The 18,054-nt window shown below is 43.4% G+C and overlaps 1 protein-coding gene across 1 annotated transcript in view; it reads left to right on the forward strand.

The window, feature by feature from the left end:
• PROM1 (prominin 1) overlaps positions 1-18,054 on the forward strand; it is a 207,408-nt gene that overhangs the window by 34,508 nt on the left and 154,846 nt on the right. Inside the window, exons 2-4 of the mRNA XM_070948434.1 lie at positions 936-994; positions 8,355-8,381; positions 9,989-10,194. Coding sequence (XP_070804535.1) covers positions 936-994; positions 8,355-8,381; positions 9,989-10,194 — 292 coding nt within the window. The remainder of the gene's footprint in view (positions 1-935; positions 995-8,354; positions 8,382-9,988; positions 10,195-18,054) is intronic.

Here is an 18,054-nt window from a genome sequence, read left to right on the forward strand (position 1 = left end):
CACCTGCCCGTTCCAGCCATGTGGGATGGAGCATGCACATGGTCTGCATCATGTGCTTCCCCCCTGATTCTGCCTGCTGCCGTCACACTTGTTTCTTTGAAGGCCAGGTGCGGAGCCCCTGCTACCGGACACCTCCCTCCCTGCATGTGAACACACACACCTGAAAGGTCAGTGATGCTTATTTTCAACCTGGTGCATCCATGCCAGGATGGGGTGGGCCGGGCCCAAACAATGCTGGTTCGCCATTTCCTGTGCGCATTCGTGCACACCGGGATGGGGTGGGCCAGGCCTGTGTGCACATGCACCTGCCTCCTGTGCGCACGGGCTCACGCTGGGATGGTGGCCAGGCCAAAGCGACGTGGGCTGGACTCTTAGAGTTTCCAGGGCATCCATGCGGGCCAGATCCGACCACATCGGATGGCTGTGGGCCTTGAGTTTGACAACCCTGGTATAGGGTCTCCTCTTGAACAGGGTTTTGGACTAGAAGACTTCCAAGGTCCCTTCCAACTGTTATTCTGTTAAATTTTGGATATGGATGAAAAGTGAGTACTTTACAATATTTTGAAGGTGCTAAAATCATTCCTTTTACCTTGTTCAACTCTTTGGTTTTAAGCAATTTGTCTTTTCTGTTGTACATTTTTCTTCTTTGATTCAGGACCTGATACTAATCTTAGGACTAATAACTATGGGGAATTTTAATAGAGTGACTACGTGGAACTTCTAAAAACTAATTTTTTTAATCCTAAAAATCCTAAAGGCCTCTGTCAATAGAACTGTTTATGGGCTAGCTGAAGCAATAAAGTGGGGCCTATCATTTCTCCATTGAATACTGGTACCCTATGATTATTGGGTATAAATATTGTTCAAAATATATTTTTTTTAATTCTCTTTTTTATTATCTCTAAAAGCTGGAAATCTTCTTGCTTTTTTTGCAGATCTTATAAAAAAGTTAGCACTACAGACATTTGGAAATAAGCCTGGTGATTATCAAAAGGTAAATTTATTGCTTTATTTACATTTTCATGTAATACATTTGAGATTTTCTTTACAAGCTAAACACTGTTATATTGTTCTGCCCCAGCTACGGACCAACAAAAAACGCAGCACACATAAAATCTATACAAAGTTTATTTTACTCAAATAACTCAGTCTTTTTCAACCAAAGTCTGTTAATAAACGTGTTTAATAGCCTACAAGAATTCTAAGATAAGGTAATCACAGTCTTACTAGAGTTGGCAGAAAGCCCAGAAGCAATTTTGCAGAGAATCCAGACGCGAAGGAGAGTGAACTAAAGTTGTTCCCTACAGCTTGCTGCAATCGGCGTTCCTCCTTAAATAGTCTAAGGGAGTGGCCAATTAGCCCCAAGCCTTATTCTCGAGGAGACCTCCTCCTGAGGAGCCACTCCTGCCTTTTGGCAGCTCTGCGCCAATTAAGAAGAGGCTCCTCCTCTTCGTCCTCTTCACTTAAAGGAGCTTCTGGAGGTTCTGAAGGCCCTGCCTGAATCCCTGCCTCTGACACCACATCTTCTCCAGCCCCCTCACTGTCCGACTCGAGCGCCAGCTGTAGAGGCTGCTGGTGCAGCACCACACCAGCCTCCTCGTTGTTGGAATCAGCTACAATCTGCACAGGCCGCTGTCAGGTCACAACATATATGAACTCTGCCACATTTCCTGATTACTTTTCCAGATTCTACAGATGAAGATCTGCCTGCTATTTCCTTTTGCTTTGTGTCCACATAATTTCCATATAATTCAATATTTTCCTAAAAGATTTATGAAATTTTTGAAATCTATAAAATGAAAACATATTTCTTTTTGCATAGATCAGTTTTGCTGATAATATATTGTTGCAAAACAATTTTAAGATAAATTGAGTTCTGTAGACGCAGTGGAAGTTTCTCATCACTAGGGCTTCTGAATGCAGTTTCTTTATACAGGCAATCCTGTATGAGTTACGAGTGTTTTCTTGGTGAACGTTCGAAGTTACACAATAAGCGCCCCCTAGTGTTTACGATTGAGTCCTGAAACTACAAATGTTGCAGCACCATGGCAGTTGTTTGCTCTTATGAATGATCGCAGAGGCGCTGCAACATTCACCCTGCCTATTCCCCTCCCCCCTGTGCCCGGCGCCCGGTCTTCAAAAGCACTAAGCCTGTGTATACTGTACTTATCTTGCAAGGATCTAGATATCCTTCACTTTCTTGACCTGTTATGGTGCTTCAGGCCCTCGGTGAGTACGCAGAGAATGAACACCTAAAGTACTGCAAAATCACACATGATTAGTAGCGCGAGATCTCATGCTATTGATCTCTGGTGGTCTCACAGTATTTTAGGCCTCTGTTCTCTGCAAATGGAAGCCTGGATGAGAACTGCAGCAAAAGGCTTTGCAAATGGGGAGAAGGCCTGAAACATCGAAGCTTTCCCTTCATTTCTAAAGCCTTTTGCCATCTTTGCAAAAAACCTTTGAAGCCCAAAATGGAGCTCCACAACTCTGTTTTGGTGTGCACAGGCCTCATCCGACACTTTGCAGCCTAAAACAGAGCTCCGAAGGGGCAGGCCGACCCACTAAAATACCTCATGCTCCCCACAATTGCTTTCCCCCCAACCCAACCTGCCGCGCCGGATCACTTACCATACAAAGATCTAGCAAGCTGTCTCTTTTCCAGCCTCTCAGATGTGTGTGCCGCTCTGGAGCTCTGTTTTGGTGTGCGCAGGCCTTGTCTGGCACTTTGCAGCCCAAAATGGAGCTCCGGAGGGGCGCGTGCAGCTGAGAGGCTGGAAAGGAGACAGCTTTCTAGATCTTCACATGGTAAGTGACCTGGTACAGCAGGTTGGGTAGTGGGGAAAGCAGTTGTGGGGAACATGAAGTATTTCAATGGGGCGGGGGGTGGTCTTAATCAGGTGGCGTGTTCCATCACTAGGCGTTCCCCACCTTGAAATACCTCATGTGCACTTAACAAACTGCACATTCAATTAGCGAATGCATGGGTGAAAGGGAGAGATCACGTTCAAGGTATGAAATTCATTCCCATGAATTCTCGGGTTACAAATGGAATGGGCAGTCTCCATTACATTCGTAACTCAAGGACTACCTGTACTTGTTTCTTTCTTGTATAATCAGCTTTGGGAGAATCTGTTTACCAGCAATACTTTTCATTTGAATGAAATTAACCCTTTCTGGCACAGTATGTAGAATCATGCTGTATGTTCATTGCAGGAGTGAAATGTAAAAATGTTTGCTATCGGTTCTGTGGGCGTGGCTTGATGGGCATGGCTTGGTGGTCATGTGACCAGGTAGGCATGGCCAACTTGACGTCACTTACTGTTAGAAGCAAGAGCTGTACATTTTGAAGCACATTCTGCCTCTTCTGAAGCCCCCAACGCTTTGAGTTTCCCTCCGCCACCCAAGCGAACATCGGAGCCTTCTCTTGCCCCACTCTCCATCCCAGAGGGCTGCGCATTCCACCACCCCCGCCAATCCTCCGTACAAAGCAGTGGTGAAATCCAAAAATTCCTTCCTTTCTCTTTCTCTCTTTCTTTCTCTCTCTCTCTCTCTCTCTCCCTCCCTCCCTTCCTCTCCCCCACTCCCCACCCCTATTTCCCACCTCCCACACTCAGGGAATAACTGTAAGGAAATTCGGCCACATTCTTTCTGTCTCTGGAAAGATACCAAAATAAACCTTGCATTGCAAAAGGAGTGATTGTCAGGCTGTTACAGCACAGCACCATGAGGTTGCCTCGAGGGGAGCAGACGGAGCTGAATCTTTCTCACTCTCTCTCTCGCTGCCTGACTGCAGCAGGAAATGGCAGGCAGCCCTCTCTGTCTCTCATCTCTCTCTTTCTCTCATCTTTCTCTTTGTCCCTCTTTCTTTGTCCGTCTCTCGTTTGTGTGTGTGCGTGCGTGTGTGTGTCCCTCTTGAACCATTTCCAAAAACAGGTGAGGGTTGGGCTTGTTTGGTTTTTTTTTTTTTTTTTTTTTGCTGATGTTGTTCTTTCTTCTTTGGGTGCTTTTTACCATATGATTTAAATCAAGAGTCATTTCAGGTTCCCAGATAAATGAAGCTCTTTCGTCCCCCTGCTGTGGCTTCCTGTCGACTGGCTGCCCCCCCCCTTCCATCCCCCTCACTCCTCGTCTGTCCTGAGAAGAGAAGGGCGACGGTGGCAGATGGAGACTCACTCTGTATTCCAGAGTGGAAGTGAAGCACCCCTCTACTTGCCTCTTTTTCCAGCCCTTGTTGGGAGATGCACGACCGGTAGCATTTCACCCCTAGGATGTGCTAATGTTACAGAGATGAGCTCCACAGTGCTGATAACAATCTCCTTTTGTTTGGAATGATTTTCGCTGAAGTATTAGAGATGGCAGTCCAATCACAGAAAGGGAAACTTGGAAGAAAAGTAGAATCCATTCAATCCAACTCGCTGCTCTGCTTGTTTACCATTTTCCATTGTGAAACACTGGTCACAGAGATGTTTTAGGAATAGACTAGGCTTCAGAGAAAGCTTATTGTTTTCAATATCTGCACAATGATTCCATTCCTGGTTCCTTGTTGCACACATCAGATTATGAAAGTTTTCTGAATGCTGTGGTGCTGCATTACTAAATTCTCTTAAGTGTTGCCAGTATAGGTAAAGGACAGAGGAGAGAAGAGGATCTGTCACGTTTTAATGCCCATTTCTGATTTGGGCAAACTGACGAGAAACTTTAAGAATAGCTGGCCAGTTGAGGAGTGTAGAGCACTGATTCTCTGTTCCTGAGTTGCAGCAAAGCATCATGGTCCATTAATGAAATATTAATAGTCCTTGGAATATTCTCCTTTGCCTCTAGAATGAGCGAGTCAAGAGAAGAATAAAGCAGGACTATCAGATTGGGGCTACAAAAATCTAGAGAACCACAAGATGGTAGCAGAAAACTATTTTCAAAATTATTGCCACCATCTAGTAATCATCCAGGTTTTGCAGCCCTAAACTGGTAGCTCCAAAATCTTTTTAGAATTCCTGTTGAAATCAATGTATGTTATCTATTGGTAAAGGTAGTCCTTGACTTATGATCACATTGGGGACCACAATATCCATTGCTTAGCAAGATGGTTGTTAAATGAATCATGCCCAATTTTACAACCTTTTTTGCCATTGTTGTTAAGCAGATCCCTGCAGTTGTTAAATGAATCACATAGCTGTTAAGCAACTCCAGATTCCCCCATTAGCTTTGCTTGTTGAATTTTTTTTTTTTTTAAATTTGATTTATATGCAGCCCTTCTCCGGAGACTCAGGGCGGCTTACAATGCGTTAAGCAATAGCCTTCATACTTTTGTATATTTATACAAAGTCAGCTTATTGCCCCCACAAACTGGGTCCTCATTTCACCTACCTTAGAAAGGATGGAAGGCTGAGTCAACCTTGAGCCTTGGAGAGATTCGAACCAGCAGTAAATTGCAGGCAGCTGTGTTAATAACAGGGTGCGTAGACCACTGTACTATCAAGGCTCTTGTGCTGGCTAGAAGAGTAGCAAATGGCAATTACATGACACAGGGCACAGGGCACTGCAGCTGTTGAAAATACATGCCAGGTGCCAAGCACCCAAATTTGGATCACAGGTCTATGTGCTATGTCAGAAATAAGTATGAGGACTGGTTAAAAGTCACTTTTTTCAGTGCTGTTGTAACTTCAGATTTCCTACTGAAAGGTTGATTGAATTCATTTAATGCTCAGGTTAATTGAAGTGATCTCCCACCTCCTTTTTCTGGTTTGTAGTGGTCACTATTATCTCACACTAATCTCTTATGCGACTTGAACATTTTGTTCTTTTGAACAGATGGAGAATTTCTCACACCAAAGATTATGGTAACTTCAGAACCCTAAAAGTTGAACTCAACTACATTTATGAGGTTTCTGAACCAAATTATCAGGCCAAAATCCATGCTAAATCCATGGTAAATAAGCTTACCATGCAAATTAAATGCACCATCTTGGACAATTACAAAAATAGTTTTATTTGTGAAAATCCCAGTGATTTTCAGGCTTTTCATTTTTGACCATTTTAAGATAACCATATGATCAGCATGAAACTGGAATATATGGGAAATTGATTTTGTTTCTCCCAATGTCTCTTGATAGGCTCTTAGCTTAAAATAAGTACCAATTACTTAAACGTTGTTTTTATCTATTCTATGTTATTCCTACATTATTAAAACAGTGTGTGGCTTTAGTTTGTACAAAGTATTTATTATTTTGTGCTAAATTCAGGCACATTTCTCTGTGTTTAAAAGATCTATTTTGTGGGAGGAGAGGATGAAACAAAAGGGCGGGGGGCTGCTTCTCAGTTGTCAATGCATCATGGGTAAGAATGAATCATGGGAACTGGATGGGTCTTCCTGAATCTTCTGGATGTGGGAGTTGAAACCTTTTTTTTCTCCTGCAACCTCCTGCTTCTTGATGAAGGTTTGTGAACTGGGAGACATAGTCTGATGGAGGTTGTGTGTGACCCTTTTTCTAAATTATTAGTTGTCTTCCCTGCAATAATGGAGATAACACAATTGCTTTAGAGGATTTTGAAGATGACTGAAGGACACTGCCCTTTGAATGCCATAAAAAGGACTTAGAGGTTATCAATCTACCGCACAAAGCCATAGTTTCATAGTTTCACAGATGAAATTTCTGATGTTCCACATAAATGATAACCTTGTTGTATCTCATGATTGTTCCTCACACACTTAAAAGGCGAGTCTAAATCCATTTATATGTTGAATTGTTTCATAAACTATGACTGCAATTTTTATTTCCACTTTCCCTATACTATATGTTTTTACGTATTTTTGAACACTTTTTGAAAGTCAGGCAACTGATTAGGAAGGTCAATATTTGAGACATCAGTAAGAGTTTCCTTAGTTTTCCATAGTATCAGAGATGCTTCTCTGTAAAAGCTGGCATTGGTGTGGTGGCCAATTGACTTATAAATAGGGATTTATTCTGATGAGTTCTTCTCCAGGCCAATTCTGCTTACACCCAGGGATATAATTGAGTAGTGGATTGGTAAGAAGTTTTTTTGAACTTGGAACAGTTCAAAACGTTCAATGCCAAAATGGTAAAAACATTTTGACCTTCCCGGTAGTGTTTTGAGTCCAGAACAGCCTAGTCTTTCAAATGAATCCCTCTTTTGATCTTAAAACTAAACTTAAAACTTCTGTTTTGTGTTTGAAACACTTACAGAGTAGTTAAAATCACTGTTTCTGTCAAAACTTCACATTCCAGTTGATCATTCTGCCTCCAATGTCGGTTTAGGCCCTCCTTGAAAAGTGTTCAGATATTTCCAACTTTGTTCTCGGGCTTGAGGAAACCAGAGTGTACTACTTTGTCTAAATCAATATCAAATATTTGTGAAGGACTTTTAATCTTGGCCCCAACATACCAGGAAAAAGAATAAAGTGTATTATATGTCAGTAAAAAAGGCACATTTTAAATAAAGGAAATTTGGAATGCCTGAATTAATACTTTGTATTGTATCTGTTTAACTGATTATCTAAATAATGACAACTAACCGTTTTTTAGAAATTATTTTTGTTAAAGAATTAGAAACTTTTTCAGGTAACCAATTTATAATTAATGGCAGGAAAGAGAAAAAGAGAAGAGAAACTAAAAGAGAAATGTTAGTCTCTGGGGTAAAGTTTAATCTATATCTGAACCTGCATAAATATCTTTTTCAAAGATGTAAAAGCAGAGACTGCATTCATTGGTTTTGACACAACTGCTGTGCTGATTCCCCTGGGAATTTAACTCCCTGTATTAGTGTTTCTCAACCTTGGCAACACTAAGATGTATGGACTCCAACTACCAGAATTCCCCAGCCAGCATATCATTGAAATTCATACATTTTAAAGGCTGAAGTTGAGAAAAATTGCCCTAGATAAAGTACATTTAGAAAAAACATTTAAACCAAATAGTGTTTTTCTATCTATTTCTATAGGATGATAAAAAAGGAATGAAATGTGATGCACTTCTGCCCCAAAACTAAAAAAATCATATAATAGTTTATATGCTTTGTTCTGTCGAAGGATTCAATTTGAAATAAAACATTACTTTTTTTAAAAATGCAGCCTGTACCAAGAGGCAGCTAGTTCTCTTAGTGGGACTAGGACAAATTAAATGTCAGTTAAGTGTTAAAAACCAAAGATATTTCACTTTGTCATTTGCATTCATATTTGCTTTGTAAATACTTGGTTCATTTAATCACTTAATTATTCCTTGCTATTTTTACTTGAATTGGTAGCTGCATAAATTCTGTGAGTGCTTGATTTATTGCTCACCTGTTTTCTTTTTATTCCTGCTGCTCTGTACATCATTTTCCTCTGATTTCCACAGCCCGAAAATGTTGTATTGACTCTTCAGGTAAATTTTTTTGTTATTACCTCACACACCCTTTGCTTTTAAAATACCGTGAATTGATTCTTAACCTCATCCAACAGTGTTCTTTTCAACATCCTATAAAGAAAGAAAAAACATTTTAGCAAATATAATGGTGTTCTTTACATGGTTGATTTCATTTATAAAATACTTGTCTCATTTTAAGAAAATTGTATTTAAAATATTTTTATTTATATCTCACAAAATTCCAAATCATACCCAAAAACACTGCATATTGCTCTTGTTTATGCTGGAAGCTGTTTTCTTTTGAGGAACTGGAATCTTTCATATGGGTTCACTGGAGTGTAATGACATGAAAGTGGCTTGGGAGAGTTTGTGACACTCCTTTCATGCTTTGGTTAGTCTAGGACAGGGGTCTATTCTGTTGTATTTTTGCCACTTAAATACATGCTAAGTGAATGGCAGGTTTAGTCTTATTGCAGACCACCATTGCATCTTGTATTGTGTGCATCTTGTTTCCAACCATGATCAGGCAAAAATTTCAGAGAATTCTGCCTCTCAGCGTGTTTATTTCTCTGCTGCAGATAATAGCTGCTAACAAGTGCCATTCTCCATGGTTTATCAGTTCTCCTTTTGAAAGCTAGCAGCTGACCACACTTAGTATTGACAGATTTTAAAAAATGCTAAGCGACGCCAGATTTGCTTAATCCTTCAATTGGCGATGATAGTTCCAATTCATCCCAGACTAGTTCTGTAGGCTAGAGTGGGAAATAGGAAAAAAGCATCGCAATAAGTGAGACCAAGAAAGCCATTCATTCATTCATAGATTTCTGTAGCTACCCACTCACAAAAATGTGGCTCCAAGCAGTGTAAACAATAAACACAAAAACACAATAGATCACAGGAGAATGAACCATAAATTACAACAAGATGACCGGTGGTTTGGAGTACACCAATATATAAGGGGTAATCCCATGAGCCCATGAATGATGTTACTACAGGGAATCCAGTCTCCATTCTTCAGAGCTGCTTCCCTGTTGAAGCTTGCAATGCTTGAATTTAGTATTCTGAGATCTTATGGAAGCACTTTTTGCTTTGCTTGGAATCCTTTTTCATGGATCTGAACTGTACTATGTACACCATTTATTTTATGATGGTTCTCTTGAAGTCTCAAGAAGGTTCAAATATTTCATTCCCTTATCTTTTTGGAAAAAAAGATCCAGAGTGACTTGGTCAGGTTCAGAGGTAGCATAAGAGTGATCTATTTGACCGGAATCCTTTCACCCATGCATTGATGCTACTGAAGTTACACTTTTGGAAAATGGTGAAATTATTAGGGATTTAGCTGCCCCAATTTCAAATGTGCTTTTGAGTTGAGCAGATGGTTGCTCTCCTGCCCTGATGTATCTGTGTGCTCTGTCACAGAATTGCCAGAGGAGAGGGGCTAGTAGCACCTTCTGCCTCTCCTGTCTGGAGCTCAAGAGAGGCTTGCATTCAACGGATGGTAGTTCCTATCAAGCCCTTCCATGGGACAATCATGTTGAGAATGCTCAACAGCTGTTGCATTCTGAATCAGCATTACCAGCCTCACTTTCAAGTTGTAACACATGCTGCTTTTCTCTAAACTGCAGGCAGTTTACTATGAAATTGGCTTCATAATCTCAGCTGCCCTGGGAATCCTATTTGTCCTGTTGCTTCCACTGATTGGCCTCTGTTTCTGCCTGTGCCGATGTTGCGACAATTGTGGTGGGGAAATGCACCAGAGACAGAAAAAGAACGCCAACTGTCGGAGAGGCTGCTTCGCTAGCCTCCTCTTGGTAGCTACATTGCTAAGCAGGTAAGCTAAACACAGTAAATTTGGGGTGACTGCCAAAGAACTAAATCTGTTTATTATTTCTGGAAGATTGATTGTATTTAGAGACTTCTAATTTTTTTCATGATATCAGAAACTTTATCCTCATGATAGAGATGAAGCATTCTAAATTTTATTATTAAGTTGGATTCAGTCCCCTCTGGAAAGGTGGAAATCTAAAATTGTAAGCTTTCACCTCTTGATCTCTTCTGAAATTTATTTTGTGGTAAACGACATATATATTTATCTCCTATCCCAAGGCAATACAGAAAAGCCCCCTAAGACATCCTCAAAGAAACATCTTGATAACTTTGCTGGAGAAGACAGGCCTGCAGCAGTCTGAGCAAATGAAACTATTGTGAAGGAAGGGTTCTGGGTTCGAATGGACCGTGGCCCGATACGCACACAAATGCACTAAAGCATGCAAAGTTGACAGAGGAGTCTTGAGAAATTACTTTAATAAAAATACATAAAAACAAAACCTACAAGAAGGCATCAAACAACCTAAAAGATTCTCCTCTCAGCAAAGTCCATTAGCTGTAATCTTCCCAAGCATGGGAGGCTCTCAGCGTTGTTTGTGAGTCTTCTCAGGAGCAAGGCAGTGACTCAGCTCTTTGTAGTGACTTCAACTCTGGAGGTTCTCTCTGAGAGTCTTTGAGAGAGTCTGCATGAGAGTCTCTGTGTGGGTTGGCTGCAATCCTGCTGCTACTTATATACTGACCAACTGACCGTTGGAAAATGCGGGAAACTCAGAGCCAGGAAGCTGTGCTCTGATTGGCTCATTCAAAATGTTCAAACCAACCAATCAATTAATTGCAGCAATATGCTAAAAGGTTTTTCCTCTGACAATCCCCTTCTCTGCAATAATTGATTACAGAAATACATGTACATACAAGTCATGAACATATACATTACAATGGTATGAAAGACAACCTTACATAGTCATAGATATCTTATCCAAATTGATGTTGATCCCTAGGTAATGGCTTCGTGAGCAAGTCTGCTATTTGTTCCTTTGTCTCGCAGAAAACTGTCCTAACAAAACCTATCCTGGTCAATTGTCTGACATGTTTGTATTTGATGTCAATGTAACTGACCTCTGTCCCACTGCATCAGCCTGTGAGATATTGGTAGCAGCTGTGTTATCCTCATGAATCTCAGTAGGATACACTGGTTCTTCCCACAGGTTTATTAGAAGATCATCAAACCATACCAGATTGTTAGATGCTTTCGATAAACACATATATTCTGTCTCAGCAGTGGAAGTTGCAATTAACTTCTGTTTACCTGAGTACCAATGGATGGGACTCCCATTCAGGAAAATGACATAACCTGAAGTACTCTTTCTGGACTTAATGTCCCCTGCCCAATCAGCATCTGCGTAGCAACACAAACTTGGCTTATCTGATATGTCTGGCTCTAATAAAAGTGAATGTTTAACAGTGTTATTTAAATACCTTAAAACTCTTTTAATTCCATTCCAGTGGTATTGAGTGGGATTCTCAGAATGCCTGGACAGAACCTTTACGGTCAGACTGATATCTGGCCTAGTCCAGTTTGCAATATACAACAATGATCCTATCACTGATTTATAAAGTGTTTTTTGCTCAAAAGGTTCACTTTCAGCATACATATTCTTAAGAAAATCTGTCTGCATGGGTGTGTCACAAGGTTTGGCCTCTGTCATATTGCACCTTTCTACCAATTCTATAATCTTATCCTGTTGGGAGAGTTCATATCTCTTCTCCGTTTTTACGAATTGGACTCCTAGAAATTTATCGATCCGACCCAGAGGCTTTAGGGCAAAATTCTTGCTTAACTCCTTGGAAAACAACTTACATCTATCCTCAGACTTGCAGACATACAAAATATCATCTATGTAAACCAGGACTGTTTCTTTAATATTCTGGTGATTTTTAATGAACACACATTCGTCGGTTGACGAGATTGTAAAACCCATCTGTTTTAAACTACTGGTAAGGCACTTGTACCACCTTCTGCCAGATTGTTTAAGGCCATAGAGGCTTTTGTTTAAAAGCCAAATATCATTTCCCTGGTGATCTACACCTTGAGGAGCCTTAACGTATATTTTCTTATCTAACTTGGCGTGTAAGTATGCCGTTTGTACGTCAAATTGATAACACTCTCCCCTTGTATGGCAGCTATAGTGAGTGCGGTCTTCACACTTTCAGGCCGCACTGTAGGCGAGATTATGTTAGTCAACATAATCATCAGGGAATCTTTGTGAGAAACCCTGTGCAGCCAACCTCGCCTTGTAAATAAACTTCCCATCTTCAATGGCCTTTTTCTTAAATCTTGTGCCAATTACCTTTTTGTTCGTTGGTAACTGTTGGGGTGAATACCTCTAGTTTTTTCAAACTTTGCAATTCGATATCCATCGCAGCACGCCAATTTTGTTGTTCTTTATCAGATAGCATTAACACATCTTCATACCTTTGGGGTATAACCAAAACCTGGTCAACAGAAGTGACAAAACCTTCATACTTTTTTGGCTTCTTCCCGCTAGTGGATCGAACTGGCCTTTTAGCTGATTCTTCATCCACTCCAGTACTATCTGATGGATTATCTTCCTCACCATCACCATTCTTTTCTTTTAAAGTGGGATGCCCTTCTTTCCATGCTGTCTTCGTTTTCCACTTTAAGATTCCCTTCAAGGGTTTAGGGGGTGTATTGTCCTCCTCGTCTCCAAAACCAGAGGTGTCGCTATCAGTAGATAGGCCTTCAGACACTTTCTGCGTTTTTATTTTTACTACGAGGGGAATCTTGAGCCAGGATCTCATTTGCATGGATCCTGCTCCAGTTAGTGCCTTCGTAAAAAGTAGCTGACCTAGATATTACAATTCTCCCATTTGTGTCCACAAACCTAAAGGCCTTAGAACCTGTCTCATAGCCCATAAACCTCAGTTTGGCTGAGACTTTATCCCCCTTCTTTCTAAGCTCTTTTGGGACGTGGACATCAGCCATCACTCCAAATACATGAAGATGCGCCAATTTTGGCTTATGGCCATACACTATCTCATATGGGGTCTTTTGTACCACACTGGACCATACCCGGTTGAGTGTATAATTTGCATATGAAACAGCTTCCACCCAATATGAAAAACTTAAGTTAGCATCTTCAAGTGTGCACCTTACCATTGTCTGCAGCACGCCATTCCGAAATTCCATTCTGAAAGACGAAGTTCGCAAGTGTACTATGCCTTTCTGTTTTAACCAATCAGAGAACTGTGCTGAATTAAATTCAGTTCCTCTGTCGGTCAAAATCTTTTGAATATTGACCTTATGCTGATTCTCCACTAGGTGGCAGAATTCCTTAAATTTAGACAATGTCTGATCCTTGGATTTGATAGGGTAAACAAATCCAGACCTACTATGGTCATCTACAATTGTCAGAAAGTAATGATTCCCACCAAAAGAGGCTTTCAAGGGACCCACCAGATCCATATGTACCAACTGGAATATGTGTTCAGAATATCTCAGGGATTTCTTGGGTGCAGGGCTTGTTTTTGACTTTGCAATCCTGCAAATAGAACAGTCCAGAAAAATATTACAGTCTTTAACCCTAGTTCCATTCGAACATTCAGATACCTTTTGTACCACTGGGAAACTTACATGACTTGGAAATTTTTAGTTAAACTTTTAAGGGTCTCAGGGAGGGGGACGGTCGAATTAGAACTCGGGCTGTGGGTATGGGGGATAACCCACAAGATGGAGGGTCAGGTCTGGCCGTGAAGCGTGGCGTGGGGGTTAGGGGGGTTAGAGCTCATCCAGATAGTGTTTTGAACATCAATACTGTGGGTGGGAGGGGTAGATATGGCGGGAGCAGGGGGCTATATTGTGTTAGGGGAGTGCGCACTCGCTGTTTACGAGTGGTGGCGTGCTCCGGCCCCCAAAGCTCCACCCGTTCCCCAAGTTGCATAGACCCTCAGGGCCCGGGCCTTCGGCTGATGCTGTGCAATGCCAGGTCCGTAGTAAATAAACCCCCCCTCATTTGTGATCTTATTCAGGAGGGGGGTGCGGACCTGGCAGGTATTACGGAGACCTGGTTGGGCCAGGAGGGGGGGTTCCCCTCGTTGAAATGTGCCCACCAGGTTTCCATGCATTCCATCAGCCGAGGTCACAGGGGAGGGGCGGGGGGGGTAGCGGTTATCATTAAAGAAGGTCTGAGACTGAGGGAGGCTACTGTTCCTCAGACGGCTGGCTGTGAATCCCTCCTTGTGAAATGGGGCCACGGGGTTCAGCTGGGTTTGCTGATCACGTACCTGGCTCCCTGCTATGTGGCAGTAGCCCTGCCCGAGCTACTCAACGTCATCGCCGCGGTGGCGGTTGATACCCCTAGGCTTATGTTCATGGGGCATTTCAACCTACCGTCGAGGCGAGGTGTCTGAGGTGGCTCGGGAGTTCATGGCTTCCATGACAGCTATGGACCTAACCCAGTTAATTCATGGCCCTACCCACACGGGGGGAAACATGCTGGATCTGGTTTTTGTCTCTGGACAGTGGTTGAGTGATCTTGAGATAGGGGATATAGTTACTGAGCCCTTGTCATGGTCTGATCACTCTCTCCTTTGTCTCGATCTTCGAACTGCTGCACCCCGCCGCAGGGAGGCGGAGTCGGTAAGATGGTTCCGCCCCAGGCACCTGATGGAACCTGATAGGTTCCAGATGGAGCTTGGGCCATTTCCTGAGGCTTTGGCACACGCCTCGACTGGAGACCTAGTGGCCGCCTGGGATAGGGCGGCCGCTGGAGCTCTGGACCGGGTTGTGCCTTTGCGGCCTCTGACCCGGCGCCGATCTCATTTGGCTCCTTGGTTCACCAAGGAGCTGAGGGAGTTGAAGCGCCGGAAAAGATGCCTAGAGAGTAGTTGGAGGGCCAGTCTCTCTGAATCGGATCGGACACTGGTAAGATCTCATATTAGGAATTACCTAGTGGTGATAAGAGCAGCGAAATGTAGTTATTTCGCTGCTCTTATTGCGTCATCAGATAACCGCCGGGCCCTCCTGTTTAGGGTGACCCGCTCGCTGCTCCACCAGGAAGCGCGGGAGGACCCCTTGGACGGTAGAGCCGAGGATTTTGTTCAGTATCTGTATGACAAAATCACTCAGATTCGGGAAGATTTGGACTCCAACTGGGTAGTCTCAGGGGGAGGGACTGGGGATAAGTTGAGAATGTGATCTGGGATGAGTTTGATCCTGTGACCCCTGAGGACGTGGACAGGATTCTGGGCAGACTGAACGCGACCACTTGTTTATTGGACTCGTGTCCCTCCTGGTTAGTGCTGGCTTCCCGGGAGGTGACACGAGGCTGGCTCCAAGGGATTATAAATGCTTCGTTGGGTGAGGGTGACTTTCCCGCCGCGTTGAAAGAGGCGGTGGTGAGGCCTCTCCTCAAGAAGCCTTCCCTGGACCCGGCAATGTTGGTTAATTATCGTCCGGTCTCCAACCTTCGCTTTGTGGCGAAGGTTGTTGAGAGTGTGGTTGCGCAACAGCTCCCCCAGCACCTGGATGAAACGACGTATCTGGATCCGTTCCAGTCAGGCTTCAGGTCCGGGTACAGCACGGAAACAGCATTGGTCGTGTTGGTAGATGATCTCTGGAGGGCTCAGGACAGGGGGTGCTCCTCTGTCCTGGTCCTGTTAGACCTCTCAGCGGCTTTTGATACCATCGACCATGGTATCATGCTTCACCGGTTGGAAGAGTTAGGGGTGGGAGGCACTGTGTTGCGGTAGTTCTCCTCCTTTCTCTCTGACCGGTCGCAGTCTGTGTTGACAGGAGGGCAGAGGTCGACCCCGAGGCCCCTCATATGTGGGGTGCCGCAAGGGTCGGTCCTCTCGCCCCTCCTGTTCAACATTTATGTGAAGCTGCTGGGCGAGATCATCCGTGATTTCGGGGTGAAGTACCACCAGTACGCTGATGACACCCAGCTGTACATCTCCACCCCAGATCACCCCAATGATGCCCTTGAAGTGATGTCCCTGTGCCTGGAGGCCGTGCGGATCTGGATGGGGAGGAGTAGGCTCAGCCTCAACCCGTCCAAGACCGAGTGGCTGTGGTTTCCGACGTCCCGATATAGTCAGTTGATGCCATCACTGACTATTGGGGGCGAATCATTGGCCCCCACGGAGAGGGCTCGCAACTTGGGCGTCCTCCTGGATTCACGGCTGTCTTTAGAAGAGCATTTGACAGCCGTGACCGGGAGGATTTTTCATCAGGTTCGCCTGATTCGCCAGTTGCGTCCCTTTCTGGATCGGGACTCCTTACGCACGGTCACTCATGCCCTCGTCACTTCCTGCCTGGACTATTGTAACGCTCTCTACATGGGGCTCCCCTTGAGGTGCACCCGGAGGCTCCAACTGGTGCAGAGTGCGGCCGCACGGGTGGTAATGGGAGCGACATGGCGTTCCCATGTAACACCTCTCCTGCGCGAGCTGCACTGGCTCCTGGTGGTCTTCCGGGTGCGCTTCAAGGTTTTGGTTACCACCTTTAGAGCGCTCCATGGCTTAGGACCTGGTTACCTATGGGACCGCCTACTACCACCAATAGCCTCCCACTGGCCGGTACGCTCTCATAGAGAGGGGCTCCTCCGGGTGCCCTCAGCCAAACAATGTCGACTGGCGGCCCCTAGGGGGAGAGCCTTCTCTGTGGGGGCACCTACTGTCTGGAATGAGCTCCCCCCGGAGATATGGAGGATCCCGGATCTGCGCACCTTCCGCCGCGCTTTGAAGACCTTTTTATTCCACCAGGCAGGCCTGGCCTAATCTTTTTCCCTCTTCTTTTTAAACATGCAAATTTTAATCTGTTTTTAAACGACTGGGGTGTTTTAATTTGTCTGGGCCAAATTGTTTAATTCGATTTTATCCTGTTTTTTAAATTTTGTATTTATGTATTTTACTGTTTGGCTGTTCACCGCCCTGAGTCCTTCGGGAGTAGGGCGGTATACAAATTTGATAAATAAATAAATAAATAAATGACCCAATCTGCGATATATGAGATGAGCACATTCATCATGTAATGGCTTGCCAATGGAGATTGTGTTGGTGTTCTCAGGCTCACTCTTTCCTGTTTTAGGTTAAAACTTACAGACTTCTTACTGCTTAAAACATTTTTACAATTACCTTTAAATTTCCCTTCTCTTGTGTACCTTCAAAGTCATCATCTGAATCAAATTGGGATTCATCATCATCACTATCAAAAGTGGTAACCTGGTTTGTAACATCAGATTCCTCAGCCTTTGAAATAGGAGAGTAATAAGGTAAACCGCTGATTTTCAAAACTTCCCCAACCACATGCTTATTATTGGTAACCACAGCAGTTCCCTCTGTGAACAATATCTCTATCTTAGAGTTCTCACTTATCTTCACAGTGGTGAGTAAATTATGATCAATGTCAGGTACATATAAAACATCATCAACTTCCCCAAGCCCAGGAATAAAAACCTTACCAATGCCGATAACTCTCACCCTCTTACCATTTGCAACCTTAGCCATGGATTTATATCCCCTCAATTCAGTAAATGGGCTTCTATTATTCACAATATGTTTGCTAGCACCACTATCCAGCAACCATAGTTTTGCATGTTGTTTCCTTGAGAGATCTGATTCAGATGTCTCAATTACAGTAACAAGGTTACTAACAAAACCAAATTTGTCCTTCTTATCATCCTTCGGCCATCTACCCCTTCTCTGACTGGAAGGGTTACCTTGTGGCTTCCCATGTGGGGTAGGTGATCTTTTTCTATACCGACCACCAGAGGGCGCCCTTTGGCGTGCTCTAGCATTACGTGGGCAATCCCTTTTGTAATGACCCTTAGACCCACAATTAAAA

This window comes from Pituophis catenifer, unplaced genomic scaffold, assembly GCF_029215685.1.
Source record: "Pituophis catenifer annectens isolate HBS135680 unplaced genomic scaffold, rPitCat1.0.hap2 SCAF_8, whole genome shotgun sequence".
NCBI classification, from domain to species: domain Eukaryota; kingdom Metazoa; phylum Chordata; class Lepidosauria; order Squamata; family Colubridae; genus Pituophis; species Pituophis catenifer.